Below are 21,374 nucleotides of genomic sequence, written 5' to 3'. Positions count from 1 at the left end.
TACAAATTCTAAAATAAATAACGTAACACGGTTGAATTTCGAAAAACTGCACCTAGATATGCAGCCGTTTTTAAACAAACTCTGAGAATCTCTTTCAAGTGCCGATGCAAGTATTTGAATATAAAGTATTTACAATATATAATATCATTTCCATTCTGATTTTCTATGTTTTCAGTCTGTGCTCGACAAATCCACCGTTTAAGAAGGAAAAGGTGCGTTGCAATATGAAACGTTTAACAGGATTTACAATAAAACGGACGGGAATCTGTTGCACGATAGCGCAAATAAACGACTTATTTTGTTAAAGCTAGAGTACAAGCGGACAATTTAATAAGTGTATATATTTATTACTCGATATAGGATATGCGTTTAAAAAATATCGGCTAAATAACTTTGATAAATGGTTAAAGTATACATATTTATTGAATATTTCAACATACTTGGTTATGGTTTGATCGTACTTGGCTGTATCTCTGTGTATCTCTCAAAGTGCTTCTATAACGACTAAAAAGTTCGGATCGGCGTCGTTTTTCCATTCTAGTCGCAATGTACTTAAAACTTGTATCGTTATTATCTTTTGTTATTTCTTTCTTTTGTTGCAAATAGTCCCGGAAGGTTCGAAACTAATCCTAAAGGAAACGAATCCTAATCCTAATAATAATAATAATAATAATAATAATAATGATAATGATAATGATAATGATAATAATAATAATAATATCTACTTGCACCTTGGTACTTGAATCACTGAAATACAATATACATAAGTACAACAGCTGTTCTATACTCCGACCTTCTACACGAAATCCAATCTTGTCCTTACTCTATCACGTAATTTCTACAATGACTAGATAAAGGCTACGTAATTGTAAAAAGCATATTCTTTGAAATGATTGAGACCAGCTACCCAACGGATGATTCCTCCGCGACACAGTTCTCTGCTTTTAACATATAGTTACACGTTTTTGTGTTGGCGGTGGTACGTTTCTACAAATTTAATCAAGCACTCGATGCGGTCTTGTAATTGGCAGAAATCTCGACCGCGAGTACGCGGTTTACCGGAAGCTCGTGAAAAGTGTGCGGTTGGTCGAGCTTCTACTTCTACCTCGTTCCTTGCGTCGAGGTTTGCGAACCAGCAGCTGTAGTCGACCAAACTATGTATTTCCATAGAGAAGGCAGATACCAAGTGTTATTTCATTGCAACGAATTATCGTGCAATATGGGTGTGTAGTGTGTGCAGCTAATTTATAATAATATAAATAATATAATGAATATAAAACGATCGTTATCCTTGATACGATCGTTGTGTGATCAGCCGCGGCCGGGACGATCGCGGTACATGCGTAAAATTTGTATAAACATCGTTTATACCTGCTACTATATTTATACTTGTTACTTATCATATTTACGGAAGCAAAGAATCCGAGAAAACGTTAGTCCTTTCTACTCTGTGGAAAATTTTCGATATGATGTCAATTGGGTTTTAACGCGAGTAGGCAAATGGTCTCTTTCATTTGTACGAACTAAGCTGTTGCTCGTGTATCCTTCGACTTAGGCTGATCACCTAATTTCGTTCGTGTAAGGAGATTTGCACGCGCGCAGGCATATTTCGCTTGATTTTTCATTGTCCGTAACTAGAAAACAAAGCCGGAAACGCAGTGTTTCTATTCTCGACATTCATTTTATTTTAACTTCAAGAGTCACTCCTTAAATTTCGTTACATCTGCAGCCGAACATCCTGTATATATCCATTCGACGAGCCAGCTTGACCACTTTGCTCTTTCCACTTTTGACTACTTTTGACGACCACTTTTGACTCTTTTGCTCTTTCGTTTCAAAACTTCGAAGACTGTCAAATCCTTCCACGATAATTAATAAAATGAAAAATAACGCAAGAATGAAATTCTTCCACTCGAAGCCACCGCCGCATAAATCGCACATCGCTTTAAATAATAAATCGTCGGAATGCACGGAATTATTGGTACACTGGTAAGCATTTATCATTCACCGTAAAGAACAAACGATATACTTTTCGCTTTCTAGTCTCACGCTCTACTTCGTCTCTTACCACCAACTTTCTAAATCATTACAGGAAGAAAAAAGAGAAGACGATAGTACGAGCTTATTCATTCATCGAAGCGAACGAATAAAGTTTTGCGCAACTCTCCTTAACTTTCTAACCCTCTGATCTTGCATTTCCCTTCGTCCCTCCTCTTTGCGCATACTCTCTAAATTAAGGAACGAAAAAATAGGAAGTAAGAAAGGACAATTGTCTTATTTAGACGTATGTTTTTTTTTTTCTTTTTTTATCGGTTTTTATCTCTCACGAACCTCTTTAATAACGTACCTATCAAAACAGTGCTGGAAGCGAATGTAAAATGTCACGCTGCTGTACGTTGAAACGTCGTAACATCTATACTCGCAGCCCTAAACAACTTTTTCTCGCGAAAATCTAGTGTCCACGTGCGCACGTCGGTCTTCGTTTGCGCGACACGCGTTTCCTCGATTTCAGGCGCAGGCTTGTCTTTTTTTTTTCTAATTTCTCGTTTACTCCGTTCTTTATTCTCGTCTACTCGTTGACCTCTGCCTTATTACTTATTAAGAGCTTGGAACGATGTTAGATTTATTATCGTTACAGAGACTCCCTCGTTGGATATAATAAAATCTTACACGCTAAAGAAGTCGCCTAGAATTATCGTGATATGGCGTCGCAACTCGTTAATTTATTGTTCGAAAGCATTTAATCGTTATCGTTCTCTCTTCTCTTCTTCAATGACTCATTCCGTCCTTTCCTTCTCACAATCCTTTCTCTATTGTATACGTATAACAATACGAAATGATTCGAGGTAGAGATCATTAAAAATCTATGTTTTTTTTCTACTACTTTTGATTTCTCTTAACCCTTTCGTCGGCACAAAATTTTCTTCGACTCTACTAATTTTCGTAAGAAAGCAACAATTTCAGTACCAAGCATCGTATTCAATAAAATACATTCTATGTTTGTTTTCATTGATTTATCTCTCTTTTTTTCTACCATTGCTTACGAATAAGGTTCCTTCGTACCATCCGTTAGAAACAAGGATGGTAAATATCATCGGCTGTGCCGAATATATTTTATTTAAATTCATATTTATACTATAATTTGATTTTCCGTTTTCTACGATGGTTTAGGCATTTGGTTTAGCAGCATAGGAGGAAGAGGGAAATTTATTTTCAACTATTTTCGCCACCTATGAAAGGGTCAAGTTCGATTATCATGCACGCGTGTATCATACGTCCGCGTGGAAGATGGTGGAAGTTGAGCCACAACGATCGTGAATCTACGCGTAACATCACTTTGCGTTATAAAAATACATGGATAAAGTGTAAGCGATGCTTGAACTGGTAATCCACGACGATTGTGGCCGTAATGCGAACATTCTTTCTTTACTTCAAAATATCATTGAATTAGGATATTCGTACTCGAATTTCTCTTGCGTCTCTGACGAAACATCTTTCTTAATTAATTATCAAATCGATAACTCGTGTAGCTTTTCGTATTTCAAGCCTGAAGCGCCTTATTGCTATCGGATTTAAACAGTGGAAGCTTCAACGAGTGGTTCGTGTCGTCGTGTCGTTGTTAAGTTCAATTCGTGACCGTGCCTTTCGTTAGACTAATTCTAAGTACCAGAATATTAATTATATACATGTATGTATATAATTAACTATGTATATATAAGAATAGTTGGGCAGAAGGATATGGCGCGAATATCGGAAGAATGACGAATATTGCGACGTGACAACGTTTGACAAATTCCTAACATTTGTACCATATCGCATGATATCGTGACTTGACAAATTTCCAATACTGATATCACTATCATTGGATCTCGTCAGACGAGAAATTTTTATTTCAAATTCCATTCCATTCTGCGCTAACTTTTCCACCTTTGGTTCTTTTTGTCGTGTACATGTTATACTACTTCTCCGTTATATCCATTATCTATTCAAATTCACAAATTTCCATTGCAGCACATAATGGTAGTACCAAACCCAAACTTAATCTATCTTTCGCGTCGTGAATGAAATAACGTTTCATCAAAAACCCGCGACTAGATAAATCGGCTCACTTGCGTTATCTTCCTAAAGAAATCGAATAATTTAAATATTTACTTTACGCTTCACAGTCTCACGTTGCTATATCTACCTCGAAACATTCGCCCAACAATAACAACAACGATAATCGATCGGTCGACATCCATGACGGGAAACAGATTAAGCGTTAAGTATCGTTTACGCTAGACTCGAGCTAAGTCTCGCTTTAGATAAATCGTCTCTTGGCCTAATTTCAGAAGAACAGATATGTAATCGCTAGTAAATTTCTGACGCGCTACGTTCGTGATTTTTTTTTTTTTTTTTTTTTAGATTTTTTAATTTTTCTTTGCACTCGTTCGCGAAACTGGTAGATTACCATTTCCTCTACAGTTTTGTGACTCGCTTGGCTTACTCTTACCGGCTAATAGTACTACTATGAATAGTACTACGTTCATACTGTTTAGGAATTTTCAGACGCTGGTCAGTGGAGAGAAGAGAACGGATGCGCTCGTTTCGATCTCGATCATTTGACCGAATTCTGTGTTTTAAAAATGATGACAATTGAAAATAAGTGGCACTTTGTTCCTTACTTAATTTGTAAAATTATTAAAAACTCGCGAGCACGACGGTTTACCATTTAATAAAAAAAAAAAAAAAAAGAAGAACTTGATAGAGAAGGAAAATTTATTCTTTTTTTAATTTGATTTAAATTTGTAAAACCTAGAGAGAGAGTGAGAGAGAGAGAGAGAGAGAGAGAGAGAGAGCATTGGGCATGTGATCGGGTGCTTCGATGGTAGAATGAAACTGAAAATTACCTCGTGCGACAATCGCTACTCTCGTAATTCGTCGATTCATTGTTAGACGAATGATCTGTTAATCGATAGACCCTGCGGGCAATATGAAAATAGAAAATTGTGGAAAAATTGAAACTGTTGATTGAGAAGTTATTCCTTGAATTTAAAATCTCACGAGATTCTGCAGGGTGATTTTCTGGTAGATTTAATTTAACAAGAAAGGAAAAGAAGAAGAAGAATAGAAGAAAGAAAGAAAGATACGATGTAGAGAGAATCGAAACGGGGCAATGCGCTGTCTCCTCACGCTAACCAATAACTTACACGCAGTTTGTTTTAATATCTCACGCGTGCGTTCGTTAATTACAATTATTAAGGCTACTTCAAAGCGGTTACAAGTTACAATACGGTAGTAGTAATAATCGACAAACTTTCCACTCAATTTCGCTGCCTATCGGTCTTTATCTCCTTTATGTATATATGTGTACGTATGTATGTATATATATATATATATATACACACACACACATACATATATGCATAATTCAGTTTATGTATAATAGGTGTAATGTTGCCTGTTTAGTGTCGTTAATCTTTAGTAATGGTAATAGTTAATCGTAATAGTAGTGATTAGTAGTAATTAGTAGCAATATAGTAATAATAATTCACGATAATAATAATAATAAATCAATAATAATAATAGCAGTAATAATCCATAATAATAATAACGTTATCATTATTATCCTCACTGTTCCTCGTTAAACTGTTGTCTGTATGTAGGTTACATAATATACATTGTATGTATATTCACGCGGGTTCAATTTCTCTTTTTCCGCGGTTCCTATCTTTCTCCTCTTTCAACTTTTATCGCGTCGTTTACCCGCAAACCGTCGACCTTTTCTCGTTCTTAAATCTTACGATCTATAGAAAGATGGATCGACCACGAACGATCCAGCCACTTTGGGAATCCCTTTGTCTTCGCGCTGTGTTCTTTTCTGTTTCCAATTTCACGTTTGACGCTCATTCGCCATCGAGATCACGGGCACGAGTTTCTTCTGGTCCGACATATTTTACCTCGAGATCACGGTGACCATCCTTGCTCGACTGGAATCGACAGCCGTCGCGGTTGTATTTAGCTTAATATTTCTTTTGTTCGTGTTTTATTTTATATTTTTGTCCCCCTTCCGTTTCGCTTTATTTTATTTATTTTATTTATTTGTTTGTCTCGTTGAGAAAAAGGATAGGACGAACGTCCTATGGAAGATTGGAAGGAGCGACTCGAAGAACATACTTCGGGGTATCGGGAAAGGTTCAGCGAAGAAACAAAAAAGCAGCCGTTACGACGGAAAATGTGGAAGAATAAGCTTGGTAAATGGAAGAAGTTGAGGAGCCAAATGGAAAACCGATTCGTAAAATGAGCAGGATTCTGAGGGAATGAAGAAATGGAAAATCGATTATCGAGAACCAAGGGAAAAGTCTTTTAAGGCGAGAAGCGGAGAAGTAAGGCTTCGCGGCGAACAAAGAATACGGAGAGGGAGTAATTTTTCATTGAAAATGAAAAAAAGATCATCGTTCTTGTTAAATACAGAATGCCGAGTAAAATTCACTTTCGACAGAGAGATCTACCGTACTCTTCGAGCCTCGTAATCGACATACGATGAAAAAGAAAAACTACTAAAAGTCGAAGTAAAAAACTGAACGATGAATAATTATAAATTATAATATCTGCAGAGATTAGATAAATCAAATACAATGTAAACATTTAATTTAATAAGGCGGCTTTATCCGATGCAAGTGTAAACGTGGTATAATTTATCTTTTTCATGTTTAACAAAAATGAAACGTTATATCGATGTACGGTAGTGATAAACAACTTCTTTTTTAAGATTATTGTATTATTTTATTGTATTATTTTATTTTATGAATTGCATACATACGTACATGCGTACGTACATATACATGTATATAAAAAACAATATTTTCAATATTCTCAGGCTATTTTTTATAGATTTAGGTTCATTCTTTGCTCTAGGTCTATCAACAGGATTAGATTTGTATTTTCAATAGATTCGATCGATACGCTTTTTTGTTTGGAAAATAAAAGTCTTCTATGCGATAGAGGGATTTAATCCCCAAATGAAACCTATAACGGTTAGTCGATTAAATAATGAAAATTCTATAAATAAAAAAATTATATTTAATCGTGAATCGTGAATTTAAATGGTGAGTTTGAGGTAACTTAATTTGATTAGTTAAGAAGTTGAAAAATTATTTCACGATACTAAGAAATGTTCAAAACGAGTACGTAATACGAATAAGATATCGATGTACAAAGTCTCGAAGAATACCATTTCATTGGTTTAACTGGAGTTTGAGCGGACGCCTGACCGAAGAAATCCGACGCTCGTAATGGTGACGCGACGCAACCGCGAACGGAAAATCAAGGAAACACAGCGATGGAATGGAAAGTTTTGGAATAAATCGGCGAAGATGTTGGAGGCGAGCATCAGCGTAAGAGGAAGAACAGCCGAAACCGAATTTACAGCCGTTCCTCCAAACTGAAATAATGTATATTCGGCTTGATCGATGGAAATTCACCGGTGGGACCGAGTTTCTTCTTTCTTGCTACTAAAATTTAACTTTGTCTCCTCAGAGGATGAAATAAATGCAAGAACGCTTAAAATATAATATAAGAGTACTTTCTATCTTATAGGGAGTATCTTAGTAACTTGCTTTGTCGGCAATTTTTATTCCAGTATACCGATAGTTGAGAATTAATGGAAAAGTATAATAAGGTAACTACAAGCTCGGTATGATGCTCTTCTTTTAAGAGTGTAAAAATAAAATAAAATTATCCTAAATGATTATCATTGTTCCAATCTCGTGACTAAAATCAATTTATAGAAGAAGAAGAAGAACAAGATGGAGAAGTAAGTCGTTGCTACTAAGAAGCAGAAAATATTTTGCATTCGCGAGGGAGGATTGTAAGAAATTATCCAACGTGCAGAATCAAAGTCAACGTTGAAAGTCTACGTCGAAACAGGAAACGGGGATAAGAAAAATCGATTAGGATAGGAACGTGATAGGTTATTTTGCCGATCGATCGGCGACGACTATCGATTGATCGGCGTCCAGTCAGCAAGAGGGCCAGGACAATAATCGACGATAATCGGTTAGCGCGGCGATTCTCGCGTTACAGGGATCCCGTTGCTTCCATTCGCGGTCTCTTGGTCGTCGGAAACGACGTATTAGCCACGAAGCATCAGGAGGGCCGCCATCGTGATCGCAAGCATCGTCAAGCAGCTGTTAGATACGAACGATGGAGCTGAGTTGCAACCGTCTTCCTGACAGCAGTACGTCCTCGTGCTCCAGGCCTCTGAAACAGTACGATTTATTCTTTATTCCATTTCCAAGAATCGTCAGGCGATCGAGCTTCATAATAATTAGTTTGTTTTGCCCGATCATCGAATCTTGCAATATTGGACACCACACGGATTTTAAATTCAAAATTTTAGACTATATTTTTTCGAGAATTTTAGACGAAATTATCTGAACGCTTGCTACAATAATTAGACTAAATTTCCTTTGTTCTACTACGAATAGTAACATTCCAGAATATAAAAAACTATCAATCGAGCAGGGAGGGAGTGAACAATGATGTTATTAATATATTTATTGTTAGCACAGTGTAATTTATATCATTAACCATGATATTAACCAATATAAAATCAGTCGTTGGACTAGTGCGATTAAATATGGTTGGTTGTTAGATAAAGTCACTGCTTTTATCATCGTTCGAATAATCCTCTCCCATTGAATGAAATTCGAAAAAGCAGAAACACGAACCATCGTAAAAGGCGCGTACAGTAACGGAAGAAATAGAAGGAGCGGTTTCGTGAATGAAAGCGTTCGCGCATCTCCAGAAAATAAGGCAATTTCTTCTAATATGAAAGAACCTTTCTCCCCCCTCTCCGCCATTGAGAAGTAAGGCAAATGAGAAACTTGTTAAAAGTAGGCCAGAGGGACGAGAAAAGTTATTGAAACAAAAGAGGGGTAGAAGACCTCGTTAAGAAGGAAGGTTCATCGACGAAAGGATTTCCGTTTAACGTTTACTCCAATCGAATCGTGGAGAAAAGCTCAACGAATATCAATTTATAGAGAAAAGGAAAGAAAAGAAAAGAAAAGAAAAGAAAAGTAAAGAAAAGAAAAGAAAAAAAAAACGAAAAAGGGGCGGGAGATAGACGGAAATAAAAGATAGGAAGAGGAAAAAGAGAAGCGTATTGAAAATCTGAAATGGCGTTCTTCTGTCTATTCGAGGAATTCTTTGTTTTCCGTTCTGAGTATGGGAGAACTGTTTCTGGCAGCCGTTTCGCCAACACAGCTGGTAAACAAGAATAAAAATCGACGACGACATTTAGTGTAGTAAAAGTGGCGCAAAAATTCGTCAAAATTCTTCCGTGAAAGGTAGATGAACGAGAAGGACGAAGAGCGGTCGCGGCATTATACGAGAGTCTATTCGGAAAAGTTGTTGTTTCGCAACTAAACCTCTGCCAACTTGAAAATAAAAACTAAGATAAAAGTCGAAAATACACGTACAGGATAAAACAGATTGTAGCGAAAGGGGTGAAAATAAAGCTGTATATTTGAAGCTAACCAGACAACTAGCCGATTACAAATTTACAAAAGTGTAGGCCGGACTTTCAATTTGAAATCGTCTCATTTACGCTTGATCGCGTTACTCGAATCTTTTCCAACGACTTGCTTCTCTTTTCCTCTCGTTCGTTCGAGATGTCCAAAACTGCTCAACTTTTTCCTGGCAGACATTCGACGCTCTATTTTATTGGGATATTGACGGGTGAATGTCACTTACCCCGTCGATAGCCGATTCCATGCTTTTCGAGACCACTGCTCCAGTTGTCTGACTTTTAATTCTTATTGCTTTCCATTGCATTTTTTTCAATGATGCGGTCGATCGATTTGAATTCTGATCAAGACTCGTTTGAAGTTCGTTTATCGATTAGTTATATGTCCACGTTAGAACATTTTCTTTTATTCTATGCAACATCATTGTTGCGATAAATGATAATCTCTATAGATTGAAAATTATTAGAGCTTCGATTTGATACGATACAATGATACGATACGTTTAAAATGTTACGAATACGTCGCGTCGTTGCGATATCGTGGAATAATAATAATAATAATAATAATAATAATAATAATAACAACAACAACAACAACAACAACAACAACAATAATAATAATGATAACAGAGAATAAAAATGTTGCGACGAGTTCGCAAGTCCCCGGGGATTCATTTTCGTTGCCGGAAAGCTGTTTCAAAAGGTCGACTCTTTAACGATAGATTAATCGATTTAGCGGCCTCTCCGTTGAGAATTTATCCATCACTCGTATACGTTCGTTGATTCAGCCTCGTCTACACTGACAGACACTGTCTGCATATATCGTCAACAAAACAGTCGACAAAAGACGTATCGAGACTGTCTGCAGACAACGTGATTTGTCCACTAGAAATGTGCCGGATAGCCAGATATACCTCGGTGTCGATGAGTCAAGGATATGTCGGTCCCTTTCTCAGATGCGAAGAAAAGTACTTAAACGTTTGTAAATCCTGACTTTTAAACGATAAATAAATACATGAGCCCACAAAGAAGAAAAGAAAAAGAAGAAAAAAGAAAAGAAAAAGGAAAATCAAGTCGACTTTTGTTCGATTTCCGAACGATTCTTTACGATGGATCTTTACGATAAGAAACATTATGTGAATTTGTAGCAATTTCGAGAAGCAGCCGGGTATTTTCAAACTTTCTACTTTCGCCTCTTCTTGCCTCGATAACGAATGACATCGCACAAATCGCATAATGGATGTAAGTAGAATGGAGAAATTGGTAACACGAATGTTAGAATTGGTTAGATTAAAGACATTGATTAACGCGATTGAGAAACTCGATAGATGGATATAAATGAAAAAATGTAATGTTATTATCACAAACGTAAAATTTTTAGTACGACGTTAAATTTATGGACCTTTCGTTTATTTAACTGTAAGATGCTATACGTCCTGTTCGTTCTAATCTAAGATTTCAAAGGAGATAAGAATTCTTGAATAACGAGCATATAATCCTTAGGAATATAGACTAACATGCAGTACTTACGTATGCGTTAAAGATTGGTAATTCTAGTATTAAAGTTAAAGCTAAGACTTTTCTTCTTACGATTGGATCGCAGTAATAGATCGCGATAAACTAGTAACGGCGATGCAACTCACCCTTCTCTGTGCACACTGGTACGCAGTCTCGAACTGTCGAGCCCTCGCTGACATATTTCTGAAAGAAATAGGACAAATTACTCGATTAATTACTTTTGTACAGTTTAAGATTTTTTTTTCTTTTTTAGAAAATAAAGAATAGAGAAGTGGATAGCGATTGACGGTATAAAAATTGTTTATTGCACTGTATTAGATGATCGTATTGTAAAAGTTTTAAAAGTGTAAAGGATTAAAATAATTTATCTAGCCATATTTCGATTTACGAAATCGATAAAAACGGACCGAGCCTTTTGCATAGCGGCTTATGTATATGTGTATGTGTATGTAACCGTATATTGGAAAAATGATCAAGAGACATCTAAACGACTGATCGACACGACAGATGTGTGTTAGAGCGATCATAAACCATGGTATGAAATTTCTATCTTGCTTTCGCGTGGAAAGTGTTGATGAAAAATATGTTGATTATTCGGTATCGTGGTTGGGAAAATTGTTAAGTTTAGAACAATTTTTCCCAATATATGTACATATGCATCTTCTGTCGTTTCTTCATTTGGAGAGCGGAGATTCAAATTTATCGCGTAGATTTTGGTCTATGAAGAACGAAGATCAATATTTGGCGTTAAATATGGTTTAACGTCGCGACAGGACGTGCCGAAAAATCAATCGAGTTTAGCGACTCGTAATAATACAGAAAAAATACCCATTTTATTTTTTCATTAAGTGGCCGATTCTCGTTGACTCCGTTTCAGCAATCTTATTCCGCTCGAGTCCACCTGTAATTTCCTTGGTTCTCTTTTTTCATGTGAAATTATAGTACGGTGCACGGATTACCCTTACTATTTCCAAACTTTACTACACAGATCGTCTTTTACGTTACTTCAGAATCGAGAAACGATTAATCGATATTTAAGTGCTCGGTTGATTTATTCACTGTCTCTTCTTATTACTGTCTACGATGATAAAAAAAAAAAAAAAAAAAAAAAATTCAAATCAACGGTACATATCCAAAACTATAAAAATGTCGATATCCAGATAAATGTACAGAAGTAGACATTCAGAAATTCCGATATATGAAAAGCGATTTACCGGGGAAAGATGTTTGGCGAATTCGCGCGAAGATGGCACGCCGGTATAGGAGGGGTAAAGGAGAGAGAAAGGAAGAGTTTAATTTTTACGGGAAGAGGATAGAAACTTTCAACTCGGTCGTGTTCGTGTGATTAAAATTTCAACAAATTTATATTTGTGTTTTACTAGTGGCTAAATTAAAACACGCCGCTCGTGTCCGTGCGGATACAAATTTCGCTCGATATATTAATGGCGTACAAGTTAATGGAACTGGTACGTGTACATGAAACTTGTCATTAACTTAAGATAAAATCGTTACAGTTACCAACGTTGTACGATTGTTGTACGAATAAAAATGATAATTGATCATGTATTAGTAACTATAACTTAATAACTTACGATTAGTAGCAATCTTAACTTTCATACCTACATTTTCTACACTTCTCACAGTTAAAATAAAATTTATCAATATACGTATGTGCTACTAAAAACCGCGATGGAAAATCCCGAAATTTCATACTTGCGTCATATTTTTTACAACGACCGATGGTTGGTCGTCGACATGAATAATGTATAGGTAAATACAGCGCGAGAAGCAAGAATATTACGGAATTAATCGTAAGTAACCCAGGTAGACAATCACAGACCAGTCTGGCTCCAATATAAATTCAAATTTTACCGAATTCATTGTGCTCCTTTCCACGGAGGCGACCGATTACGAGTTAATCCTCTTCCAATCTCTGTACTGGAAAATTCGATTTCATTTAAAAAAAACACACGCGCGCGATACTAGCCCTACTTTTAAATTCAATCGATCAAGTTTTTCATCGAAAATAATGAAAAAGACATTGCAGGAGATGAATTCTAGATACTCTAAATAATTTAAACTTTGATACGTATGTATATACACGGGAATAGTATATTTAAGTATATTTGCTCTTTTTTTATTCAAATTGTCCTAAAAACGGACGAGTCTAAGAATTAAAATAAACAGTATTCATATTTGTCATATTTATCGTTTCAACCTTGAAATTTTTCCGCTCTTAATTTTATTTGATTCTCACGTTTGATTTTTCGTCTAACATGAATTTCTTAATGACGATAGACTTTGAAATTTTCTATCCAAAATTACGACTAAAATGACGGATACAAGCCCTTTCTTTCTTTCCTTTTGTTTCTTTTGCACGCGCGTAAGTACGTACTTATCGTGGATCGAGGCATAATTCCGGAGTACGAGCTACGAACAACCACGAATATCGACTGTCGTTTGCGCCGATAGATAACATAACACAACACTGGCAAATGCACGTAAACGTATTATCGAGTATGACTGGTTATCGTTGCGGCATTTTCCGCGTGGCATTCGACACTCCAGATTATTATAGATTCTCTCTTACCGGCCAATGAAATACATGGACGCGTGTATTAGGCGCGAAATATACCTGCTTCTTCTTCTTCTTCTTCTTTTCCTTCGAAGAATTTACCAAAAATTTCGCTGGAAAGTCGATTCATAAATATTAATTGTAATGTAAAAATTGTGAAAAGTAGGGGAAATTTGTCCCAATTAGAGTTGCTTTAGCGGAATGGAAACACGCTGTGCATAGAGTTTAATATAACAGCAGCGTCTTGAACTCGCCTTTTATCCGTATCATCGAGACACACTGTTAGCTAGCATGGCGGTGTTCGCTTTGATAGAATGGAAATTGGATGCGGAACGAGGTTTATAAAAATCGTTATTCAGATTAATTTAAGATTAATCTTCGGGTAGATGGATGCATTATTGCAAATACAAATAAGAATAAACAAGGGAAATAGAGACTAAAATTGTATGAAATAGATACGTGTAAAAAAAAAGATACTTTTTCAGTGTCGTTAAAATAACAAATAATCTTCGATTACCAAATCGAATCGATAAACCAAATTTTCCCCGCAAATTAAACCCAGCAATAATTATTTCGCAACAAAAATTCTACAAATCTTCCCCTAAATTTTGAATATAATATTTTGAAGTTTGCAATTGTATCGTTACCTTTGCATCGTTCTATCGAATTTCATTTCTAACCGATGATGCGTCACCCGTTGAATACCTTTTACCGTTCAAGGAACGACCAAGATATCGCGAATCACGGCGATCGAACGACGTATAACAGGATGTCGCTGATTGACAGTAGTTTACGATGGCTCGATATTCGTCCACGCCAGTAGTTAATGACTGACAGTGGCAGACAGCGGTAACAGGCTGTCGATAGTCCTAACACCGGTTCCGCGACCTGATACCGCTCAAAGATATCCGATCGTTCGTGAGAGATGGACAAATTTCATCGACGTAAAATTCGTCGATACCGCTGGAAATCAAGGCTGGGCAGATTTACAGAAATTTGTATAAAAGTGCTATTTGTAGAAAAAACGCAGGGTTTTGACTCATAAAAGTATTTCAACGGTTACGATAAACAAATTGTACGTATACATATATCGTATAAGAGTATATATTAATTATTAGAGGCATCTGTTGTAATTTTATTGGTAAAATTTGAAATCGATTTGAAAATTTACACGTCACGTATCTATGTTAGAAAAATACTTTTGCGTAATACTTGGTCGTAAGATCAGAGCGAAATTCTATTTCCATAGGAGATAAGATTAGGTTATTAAATAGTCGAAAATTATAGCTATATTTCTGAAATAAAAGAAGTGAAACAGTAGTAGTAAAATTCACGAGACGGTCGATAATTGCATTGCTGAAAATAAAACCACCCTTGATATCGAAAATTCTCAACTCCTAGGAATTAAAAATTAAACGAACAAACGTAGCTGGAATAATCTCTTACCCAGTGAAATTCTAAAAAGCGAAATAAAAACTAAAGGACTGTCCCAAGATATTTTACTCCTCTTTTAACTTGTCACGGCAAAATTTTCTAGTTAGAAAAAGAATTACGTATCTCGGAAGATGGGTTTTAGATGTGTCCCAGCAAAGTTTAACCGAACTCGAAGTTTCGAAGCGTCGTTCATCGACAACAAGGCTGGTTCTCCGCCTCTTAACCGGAGACTGTACTTCGACGTACACGCTGATCCAATTGCATCGCGGAACTGCGAGCATCTCTGTTTGCTGGTTAAAGCGTGCTGGCTGGAGAGGAAATGCTGGTGTCGCGTCGCTACGCATACTAACAATGTCTACCGAAATCAGCAGTTGGGGATGGGGGACAAGGGCGAGGAAACGTAAATACGTTGCTTTGGTCTTGAATCGAACAACCGTGCTTGTCGTACCGACAACGTTCGTAGAGAAGCTGTCTGCTTTTTCCTAATTTCCAGCTCCATTTAACCCTTTAACTACAGTGCAATATACGATAAATATACCGTACACATATGTAAAGCTATAATTCGTATGATTTAGTGAAAAGAAATATGAAAAGAATATGCGCGTGCGCGCGCGTGTGAATGTACTTTGGAACACTATATAAATTAAGAACTGCTACTAAATTTTCATTCGTGTAATAATTACAAATTAAATTAAGTTGGAGACACAGGCGCGCGCGGACACGCACTGGCGCTTAGAATTTACGGCAGTAATTATAAAAACGCGTAGCACGCGTTTGTTTCGTCGTTAAAAACTTTGAACGAAGTCGATGTATAGTGGACGTTTTATCGTATCGTATCGTATCGTATCGTGTCGCTGGTGTCTAACGCCGAGCATTGGAAATACGCAAGTGGCTCCCAGAGTCCACGTGCTTGATTGTCCATGTCTAATCCATCGATCTTCGTTCCGAGAGACAAGTTGTCGAAAGATGGATGAAAAGGGCTTTCGGGGGACGGAATCGATTGGCCAAAGTTTCCTGAATAAAAATTAACAAGTTATGAGAAACATAAGCTTTGGGAATTCTAATGTGAAAATTAAACATGCTTTCTTTTGACAACCACGACTTCAATTATGTTCGTTTTTATTGAACATTAATTTTAAGTTACTTCTTCGTTTTATTTTAAGACTCTGCTATGGATCGTAGATTATTTTAGAAGAGAACAAGTTTCTGAGAATCGAATTTAAACGAATGATATTCGCCTGATGATATTCGCCTGTAAAGAAATTTTACGAACGGAAGGCTTGATACGATACGATGGCAAACGATATAGGTTGGATAGAGATATACTTTCATCTGATGTAAGTAATACGAAAGAATCGTACGATCCTGGTTGAGGTTAGGTAGTACAGAGGTGGAAAATGAAGGAAAACATCGTTTCGCCTTTCAACGAGCCATTTGTCTGCCGGTGGGAACGATTGACACGGATACGTTTGAAACACAAGCAACGGAGACATTTGGGGGCAACAGAAAGCAGATTCTTTTGTGGTGGAATCGATACAGTCGTTGGAGTGCCCAATATGGTCAAAGTAGCCGTCGTCCGACATTTTCTAACGGCTACAAGCTTTTTCTACTTAACAAACAACGAAACGCGATATCTCAGGGCTTTTTACAAGACCTTGAGGAAATTTGAGAAGAACAAAGTATCGCTGCTCTGACACCTCTACCGTCTGTCTTTTAACACGAGCATCAATTTTTTTTTTTTTTTTTTTGGAGAAAAGGCTCCATCCAGATCGGAGCCGGACCCTGTCCGTGGTCCTCTTTTGTTAGAAAACTTGTCAAAAAGCTCTTCCGACCTTCAAACGGATCGCGTCGAGGTGACGCGATCTAAATGTTTTATGCATTAAAACGTGAGAAGTGGAACGTGGAAAAACTGGAAAAGCGCGCCGCACGTAGCTTTCATACGCTATCGCCTCTTTTTTTCTTGCTTGCTTTTTCTCTTTTTCTTCCCGAACGCCGTCGCAAACAGACCGTCGTACCAGCAAATAAAGTTTTCTACTTGTTTGCTCCACTCTTTTCAATTTATCGTATTCAGTGTACAAATCATATTCTATCTGCTTGTACCGTTTGTTTCGTTGGATTTCTTACATCTTACATCGTTGAATAAATGCTCGGAAACAACTTGGTCACTGAGAGGTGCTCGTTCTGTCGGGTGACAAATCATTTTAAACATCTTCTTTTAAAAGCCAACAGTTGTAGCAATATCTTTTGTCAATTCGTTAATATAAACTTTGATCGTTTCCTATATCGGCTAGAGTCTGATCGAGAATTTAGAGCTTGGATAGACAGAGATTGCAGTATCACCGCAAAGCAGCTGTATCGCTCAAGAAAGCAATCGACGGTCACGTTGATTAAACGCGGTCGCCGTTTATTTATTTTCAAACTGTTGACAATCTGGAAAATTTACTTTTACCCGCTTTATTTGCCATTGAATTGTTAATCGTTTATGGATGTTTAACGCGTCGGTGTTCCATCTGGTTGTATTTTATCGTAGGACCGTCTGTCCTGGTTTTCCTTGTTCCATCGGGAACGAAGCAGACAGAAGTCGGCAGAAGTGCGACGCTCTTTCAATCGTTACCGTCGGGAACCGTTGCTATCGATTCTTGGTTACACGATACATCGTGATCCTCTTCACGTTGTTCGACCGGATAAAAGTCGGTCGGTATCTGCGACACGCGAATACAGGCTGCGGTTTACTCGTATGTACGATCACTGTCAGCGACAATCAGATCACATCGGATCAACATCGAAATTTATATTTCGCTACCTACCATTCAGATCGATACTTTCCAAACGGTAGTATCGTAATTTGCGAATAACGCGTGTATCGACGATTTATACGTAGCTCCGAAATTTACAGATTCTTAGATTTTACGATTTCGCAGAATTCTGATTCGGATAAATCGTGTAGATGAAATATTTGTTAATATTAACGAATTCTTATTTGGAATATTTCTTAACTGTGCGTCATTTCGAAATATTTTAATACGCGAGATTACTCAAATCGGAGATCTATCTCTAATTAGAACCTTTTGACCGAAAAATTTCAAATAAAGAGAGTTTGAAAATGGGACGGCTCGCAACCGAAACAGTGAGAAGCTATGTAAATCGAGTGTAGCTGGTCTGAAACGTTCGCAACTTGTTACCGTTTTCGTTTTTAAAGAGCCATCTATTCGTCCTCTCCACCGTAGAACAAATCACTCAAAGTAGCAACAGAATTCCCAAACAACGAAAATCCCGCTTTCCAAATCGAATGTAACTCATCGCCGATTCTATCGCGCAACTAAACGATCTGACGGTCCTATGGGAGATCGGCTAAATCTATTCACACGGCGGACAGTCATCCCGTTGCTGTCGCAAAATGTTAATTAATACCAGGCGAACGCACCGGTGGCAGTAATTCGAAGGCCACGTCAGAATATCCAACGGTATGATATGATAATGCAGTTACGGGGACGCTGATCTAGCCGGAAGGCAGTGCGCGACTGGGAATTGATAGAGTCGAACGAGATGGCCCGTTAATTCACCAGGATTGTACCTCCTTCGAGGACGATCCTGCCAAGGATTGCCATTGTGAGACATGTGCCCGAACACGATAAACAGATTAAGCGATTCGATTAAGTGTCTCGAGGTCGTTGAGTCGAGAGATGGTGTCGACAGCAATTTCCAATTACAGTTTTTTGGTTCAATTTATCGTAAAGTTAGAACAAGTGTACACCGAGTCGGGATTTCTGGGCTGGGAGGATAAAATAAATAATATAACCGTCTACTTGTTTGTTAATCGACAAAAGTATGAAATATTGATAGAAACGAAGAAATTTATTATACAAGAAGAAAGTAGTGAAATTTCTCTCACTGTATCAAACATTTCCCATTATCTCGAAATAATTCCACAAGCTGCGCTTCTTAAGAAACAAGTTGAAATGTTTTTCAGCCTCGCAACGACAAAAAGAGAACGTCTCTGCACTTTTTGTACAGCGTTGTACTTGTACAGCGTCTGGAGACACTTTGTTCCTCGACAAAAACACGAAACAGAGCCACGACTTGGAAACAACCACGATCATCCGCAATTAACGATCGCGATTTGAGACTCGGTACGCTGTTCTACTTCCCGCTTCGGTCTTCGCTTTCTCAGTTCATTGAAAGTCTCTTGAAACTATAATTTCCCTTTCTTTTTCTTCTTTTCTATAAACCTCAAACTTTGAGTTGTAATATTTAATTTATAAATCGATACACAGAATTGTCCACTTGACTCGGAACCCGAGCTAGCCGAAACATACGAGAATGACAAATGTAGCATATAAGCAAGCTTGCCATTGCGGTCAAATGTCGTTCGCTATTTACGAGCTGCTGCTAAAATTTGTCGCTCGCAATTTGCTCGCTGCTCGCTAAATGACAACATACAGCAAAATATGTATTATATATACATGTATTGAAAGTTGATCTTAAATTTCGGTTTTTAGCGTAGGTTGATTGACATCGTTCAAATTCATCAAATCCTCCAAGTTTTCCCCATTACCAAAAGAAAAAAAGAAGAAGAAGAAGAAGAAGAAGAAGAAAAAAAGAAGAAAAAACAGTTCCTTTCCCCTTCTCTATTAGACGATGAATAACAAATTTAATTAAACGCTGTTTGGAATAGAAGATAAGACAAATGTTTACTTACAATGCACCATTCGGCCGTGGGTAAACACTCCTTTAGATGCATGTGAGCGGTATAATTGATGCACGGTGTGATGCTACCGACTCCCTCGTTGTACTGTCCGCATTTATAACATTTGAGACTGTGTGTCAACCCTGAAACAATGCGAATTCTTTGGTGAAATAAATTTCAAACGATCCTTTGTTCAATGGTAACACTGATAAAATGAATGCTGATGCTGTGAAACCTCTGGTTAAAATTATTTATACAAGAAAATTTACCATTATCCTATCGTTAGCGAATACGATATTCTTACTATGACAATATTGCAAATACATATAGGGAAATTGATTCAATACTTCATTTCCCTATATTTGTCATAGTTAAAAAATGTTGAAGGGTCTGTTAATAAGAAATTTGAAAGAAACGTAACATAGTAACAGCAGAATCGGCTAAAAATTGTTCTATTTTCAAAGTTGTTGAACCGAACCTCGAAACAAAAATTCCAACATGATTTTAACACACAAGTTGTGATAAGAATGCTAGTACGAACAATAAGAGTAATAAAATAATAAGAGTGGCTTTGAAAAATGTGGGGGAAAGTAGTATAACAAACGACGACTAAACTTGGAAAAGACGTTAAAAGAGCAGAAAATACATTAAAGAAAACTACATTACTTAAAACTACATACATTAAAGATACTAAATACGTACGTACCTATAATTGCCATAATTTGACATTTTTCTCATTTGACAAAGAATTTACGAATTTGTGCGCGATTGGTATGCGGGACAATTAGAATCTTTTAATTAGTACAAGCGCGACGGAGGATCAAAGCAGCTGCATGCGATAGAACTAAATCACGAACTCGGTAAATCGAGTGTATCGCATCTTTCTACGTCGCGTCGCGTCGTCTAGAGTAACCCGTTCTACGGAAGATTGCTTGCGAAAGTAGAAATTACAGACCCGTTTCCGCTTTGAAGTCGAAGGGGCCGCGAAACTTTTACAACCTGCCTCCATGACGAGCTTTGAACTTTGGAACACCGAGAGGCAGCGACAGAATTCGGTAGAATTCTCCACGTTGCACCGGACAAGCTGACAAAATCGGAGAAGATACTGGCAAACTCGTTCGAAATTCTTTCAATTTGATAAAAATTTCATCGCAAATTCAAAATATTCGTACATTTGGACACTCGGAGAACCTAAACGAGTCGATAGTTTAATCTATGGAAAGAAAGATAAAGATATAAAATAACGTGAAAATAACAGAGTGGAAATATCTTCTATTCCCGTGTAACGAACTTGGGACAATTTAAAACTTCAAAGTAGTCATTCTGAAACGAAAAAGTTTCGAGTAAGAATGGAAAGAACCGTTCGCCGACGTTCCGAGGCGTCGACGCGCGTTCAACGTGTAGGAAGTTGTTGGAGCTGCGGAAACGCGTTCTTATCCCGTCCAGAGGAACACGATACACAACCACGAAACAATACAGGCCGTGCAAGTGGGTTTCGAAAGTTTCTATCGTCCCACGGCCCACCCCGTCGATGTTCGAAGATTCGCGAAACTTCCGCTAACGTATCCGGCGAGGATAGTTTCTAGATTCTGACCTAAAACAGGCCCAACTATCTACAGTTGCTACCAAGAGTTTTCGTCTAAGCTATTGTT

The 21,374-nt window shown here is 37.3% G+C and overlaps 2 protein-coding genes across 2 annotated transcripts in view; one reads left to right on the top strand and one right to left on the bottom strand.

The window, feature by feature from the left end:
* Mitofilin (inner membrane mitochondrial protein mitofilin) overlaps positions 1–21,374 on the top strand; it is a 53,373-nt gene that overhangs the window by 28,538 nt on the left and 3,461 nt on the right. The window lies entirely within an intron of this gene.
* The window catches only part of LOC139991183 (U-scoloptoxin(05)-Sm1a), a 50,775-nt gene continuing 37,353 nt past the window's right edge, over positions 7,953–21,374 (bottom strand). Inside the window, exons 2-4 of the mRNA XM_072011104.1 lie at positions 19,735–19,865; positions 11,152–11,209; positions 7,953–8,241 (exon numbers count right to left, since the gene is read on the bottom strand). Of these exons, the coding sequence (XP_071867205.1) occupies positions 8,114–8,241; positions 11,152–11,209; positions 19,735–19,865 (317 nt within the window). The 3' untranslated portion in view covers positions 7,953–8,113. The remainder of the gene's footprint in view (positions 8,242–11,151; positions 11,210–19,734; positions 19,866–21,374) is intronic.

This window comes from Bombus fervidus, chromosome 9 (assembly GCF_041682495.2).
Source record: "Bombus fervidus isolate BK054 chromosome 9, iyBomFerv1, whole genome shotgun sequence".
NCBI lineage: Eukaryota > Metazoa > Arthropoda > Insecta > Hymenoptera > Apidae > Bombus > Bombus fervidus.
This window is presented reverse-complemented; position numbering and strand designations above follow the sequence as displayed.